General features: G+C 38.2%; 1 protein-coding gene across 4 annotated transcripts in view; it reads left to right on the top strand.

Moving 5' to 3' along the window:
• TRPC6 (transient receptor potential cation channel subfamily C member 6) overlaps positions 1 to 4591 on the top strand; it is a 121605-nt gene extending 117014 nt beyond the window's left edge. For 2 of the 4 annotated variants that reach the window (XM_070623018.1, XM_070623017.1), the window contains exon 12: positions 286 to 369. Coding sequence is in view for 2 of the 4 variants with exons in the window: in XM_008531129.2 (XP_008529351.2) it covers positions 286 to 369; positions 1868 to 1943; positions 2481 to 2632 (312 nt within the window). In the remaining 2 variants the exon portion in view is untranslated. Of the gene's footprint in view, positions 1 to 281; positions 370 to 1867; positions 1944 to 2480 lie in introns of those variants that run through there. The other 2 variants (XM_008531129.2, XM_070623020.1) reach the window with 2 other exon arrangements.
• The last annotated feature ends 333 nt before the right edge of the window (positions 4592 to 4924 follow it).

Here is a 4924-nt window from a genome sequence, read left to right as displayed (position 1 = left end):
GTGATTGATAGCCACCAAGTCTAAGAGACTCTCAGACAACCTCCAATAGCCATTGAGAGACAGAGCACTCCTAAAGTGCCTATGATTTGTCTTGGAAGGCAGAATATTAAGCAAATTGAGTTACAATGACACTATACACATAGATAAGATAATTCATGTATATCTGAGACTATCTATATAGTAACTAATAAATTTATGTTACTAATAAAGAATGTAACTAATAAACTTCATCAATTATTTAAAAGAAAAATTAAATAAGAATTTCTAATTTTTTTCAAATTACAGCTTGGGCACAGTAAACAGTCAAGTATAAGGAGTTCAGAAGATTTCCAGTTAAATAGTTTCAATAATCCTCCAAGACAGTATCAGGTAAGCAGGAACTTTTAAAGAAATAAGGTTAGCTATCTGCAACGTTTAAAATCTCAAACTATGCAATTCTTTAAATGAAAATGAACTATTATATTTTTCTCAGCATCAAAATAATGCATTAATCCAACAGATATTTATTGGGCAGTTACCATGTGCCAGGCACTTTCTTTTTTTTTTTTTGAGGAAGATTAGCCCTGAGTTAACATCCGCTGCCAATCCTTCCCTTTCTACTGAGAAATACTGGCCCTGAGTTACCATCTGTGCCCATTTTACTCCATTTTATATGTGGGACGCCTGCCACAGCATGGCTTGACAAGTGGTGCATAGGTCCGTGCTTGGAATCCAAACCAGTGAACCCCGGGCCACCCAGGCAGAGTGCATGAATTAACCACTGAGCCACCAGGTCAGCCCCAACCAGGCACATTCTAAGTGCTGGAGACACTTAAGTAAAGAAAATAGATGAAGTCTCAGCATCATAAAGCTTTAGAGTCTACATGTTCATTTTTAAAGTCTATCCTTACAAAATATATAAAGAAGAGAGCAAAATTCACCTAAAATCCCATCACTGAGAAATAAAGACTACTTACTTTGGGTGAATATTCTGCCAGATGTATGTGTATAATTTTACACATATTTTAATATTATTATACAAATATATATGTTATATGATGAGTTAGTACTTATATAACGAGTAATAGTTTTTCCACAGAACATATATTCATATTAATTTTAATGGATGTATAGTATTCCTTTGTACACATATATAATTTGTTAAAATAATCCCCTAAGGATGGACATTTATGAGTTTGTTTTTTCTATTACAGGTAGTACTACTATGAATATACTTGTCCATATATCCAATTACATCCTTAGAATGAGTGCTTGAAAGTGGAATTTTACTGTCCACCATTTATCTTTGGGCTTAGTATGCTTTGGTTTAGCTGTATATCTACCCAGGGCCTCCTCCACACGTGCTGTTCCTCCTACTTTTCATGAACAGTATGCAGTAGAAGCAACATCCTCATGGTAGAAACCCAGGCACAGGAGAAGCTAGCCATTCCTAAATTACTGGCAGGTATAAAATGAAAACTGGCTACATTCTTTAGTAAGAGGGGAAAAACATAAACGAGTGTACGTTTGCTTAATTTTCCATTTCCACATGCAGTACTGCACACCTCCAGCCTGCCCAACTGAAAGGCTGGGCCTGGTCTAATACTTTTCAAATAAAACACAAGCAATGAACATCAAGGATTAAATGTTTGTTCTAAATTTATTCTTTTCTCAAGAATTAACTTTTGAGTCATTAGCCCCAGTGGTGAGAAAATGGCTTTTAAAATCTGGAGATAGCATGCATTCCCGACCAGATGAATCATCCTAATCTTTGATAGCCATCACTTCTAAAGTGCTTACTGAAGGAAGAAAGACTCAAAAACTTCTTCCAAATGAGAGACCTGTCTTGACCATAAAACTGAGATGAATTTCTCCTTTCTCTGTCCAGAAAATAATGAAGAGGCTCATTAAAAGATATGTACTAAAAGCCCAGACAGATAAGGAGAGTGATGAAGTGAACGAAGGTGAGTCAAACACAGGGACAAGTTGGTCCCTGAGCGTGAGCTGGGACGTGGGGCCTGATGCAGAGCTGAGGGAGAGCAGGAGAGATGGGCATGGGAAGGGTGAGCAGCAAGGGGAAGAGAAGACAGGATCTCACGACCATCAAAACTGTTAAATACTCAGGAAATGGGCTATTTCTCCACAGCTAGGGGCGTGTGCCACTTGTGAGATAAGTAACTATTGTTTTTGTGGGGGGCTTAGAGGGAGGAGTAAGCGGTTGAGAAGAGTGAGGGGCTGTTGCCCCCAACCCCTGCAACATTTGCCACCAACGCGTCCCTTTAACTTCCTTTAGGAAGACTTCTGTTATAATTTTCTCTTTTCATTAACCAAAATATTTAGCTGAGAAAGTAGAAACCTCTTCCAAGGAAGTTATTTCCTTTGAAAGGATTCAAAATACAGATGTGTGTGGAATTAGGACAGATTGCAGTCTATCCCTGAATCACTAGTTTCTGTGCATTACGTATTCATAGTTAACTGCTTCTCACTCTTGTTTTTCAAAGGGGAACTGAAGGAAATTAAGCAGGACATCTCAAGTCTCCGCTATGAACTCCTTGAAGAAAAAACTCAGAATTCAGAAGACCTAGCAGAACTTATTAGAAAACTTGGGGAGAAATTATCAATGGAACCAAATCAGGAGGAAAGCAATAGATAATGCAAAGACTTCCTTTAAAATCCATATTTATTTGTCCACTTGAAGCCATATTATTTTTTGATTTATTTTTTTAAGTGCCAATACGACCACCTTTTACACAAGAAAAAGTTCAAAGATGATTGGGTCATCCTATCATCTGGAACCCTAATATTTAATATTTTTGGTGATTAAATTTCATTGTTCAGCTAAAGGTTTCAGATTATGATGAACATTATGCCCAGTTGTTGGTGCTTGTTTTATAAACTGCTTTCTTGAGCATAACTATTGTCATGATGTGGTTGTCATGTAATGTCTGCCTGGAAATCATTTCAGTTGGCAGGGGCAGACGCACCATACTATGGTATTTCTCCTGAAGTGATTTCAGGGACCTTCTTGCCTGCTCTGTGGATCCCCTGATGGTGACTTCCAGCCCTGAAATCTAGAGAAAAATAATCTATGGCCATTTATAGAATGCTGTTTAATCATTTACCCTGCTCAGCTCCCTCCTCTCCCACCCGCCCCAGGATACAATTGGTAATGTCTGTGCAAAGTGGAATTAAATCTTTCCTAAATTTTCTGGTTCATCTCTTTGAAAATGCTACGCTTAACAGTGAAAAAGTGCTTCCTCCACTGAATCCTGGAAACATGGTTCGGTTGTGTGTGGGGGTGTGTGTGTGCACACGCACCTGCACATAGGAGCGTGAAATGCTTTCCCTGTTTTCTTTTGAAGCCAGTATTGACACTCAGAAGCTCTTTGTTATATTTTTTTTATTGTGACTGAAAAATCGTTGACCAAATGAGAACTCTTTCTTGGAGAAGTATCAAAGCCACAAATAATTGTGGCTATTTGGTTCAGTTATAGCATAATTTTATGCCATCTCTGAAGGCATTTACAGGTGAATTCCCACATTTGGCATCGAATGTAAAGGAAAAAAAGTGCTGAGGGAACTTGCAACTACTTCTCCGTTATTCTCAGTATGTTCTACCACCCTCTCAAAATACATATAACAAGAATTTGCATGATGAGCACTCGTCAGGAGGTTGTCATGACTTACTGATGATGCTGAGGCACGACCCGAAACAGCTAAAACAGAGAAATGAAGGCTCATCTGTTCAACTACTCAAAGACTATGAACATTTCAATGATGCTGGCTGTTAAGTGGAAGTGCCACTTTAAGTTCAATAAAGAGAGGCTTCAAAAGCAAATGTTAAACTTCATCCTAAAGATAAAATGGTCACAGAAAATCTGGTTAGCCCCAGCTTTGATGTAATTTAAATCCGAGGACTTTTATGTAACCAGATCAGAAAATATAGCTGAAATTGTATATTCAGTGATTTCATATTCGTGGGTATTATTTATTGAGAAGTTAGTTAGTGATACAGAAAAGGTCTGTTTTCAAGTGTTTTGTGACATTTGAATGAAAAGTTGTAAAAATCAACCTCATACCAAATGCACTACCACAAATTAAAATAACTAACATCCACATAGTTTGTGTGCTGTGCCGTGCAAGAGGTTGGCCTCTGTGCCATGGAGGGCTCTATGACAGCCAAAGGGCTTGACTCCAGAAGACTCTAGAAAAGATATTCAGATTCCTCAGTGTCTTTTAAGGTGGGTTGACTTGACAAGACATAAGTTCTGGGAAATGCAACAGGCACGACTGGGTTCCTCAGTAAAAGGCATTACTATCAAGTGCCACCTGTTATTGTTCAAAGTTAATATGTCTTGAAGTGCGCAGATTTTCCTTAAAGTGCAGGTGAATTAGCACCTCTTCTAATTTCCTTTAAATTGGAAGATGAAAAGAGAAATCAATTGTACTTTAAGAAAGGTTTACAAAATTCCAACAAGAGCTTAAAGGTATATTGTCAGAGGATTGTCATAAGCATGACCATCTTTCATAAGGTTCAAGGCCACTGGCTTTAAATCCTGTATTCGTGTCAGCTTAACTTTTTAAAATAAAGTGACTAATAAGTTGAAATGTATATCCAAACTGCACTCTCCCTCTCTCTCTCTCTGTCATATTTCCCCTCTCAGATTTGGTGCTTTCTGGAGGTTTGGGTACCATAAAGACAACACAATGGTGACGTCTGACACTGACCACACAGCTGCTCCCCAGGGGCCAAGCCCTGTCCACTCCTCATGGCAGACCCACCACCAGTGAACATAAGCAAGTCCCTGTTTTTATACATCAATGCCTAGTTTTGCTCTCTGCTGTTCTCATTACTCTGAAACTGAGAAATAGCACAAATTCAATATGATTTTACTGGACATATAAATGAATTACCAGAAAATACTATCTGCTCAGAACTCTGCCA

Source organism: Equus przewalskii, chromosome 6 (genome assembly GCF_037783145.1).
Source record: "Equus przewalskii isolate Varuska chromosome 6, EquPr2, whole genome shotgun sequence".
Taxonomy (NCBI): Eukaryota; Metazoa; Chordata; class Mammalia; order Perissodactyla; family Equidae; genus Equus; species Equus przewalskii.
This window is presented reverse-complemented; position numbering and strand designations above follow the sequence as displayed.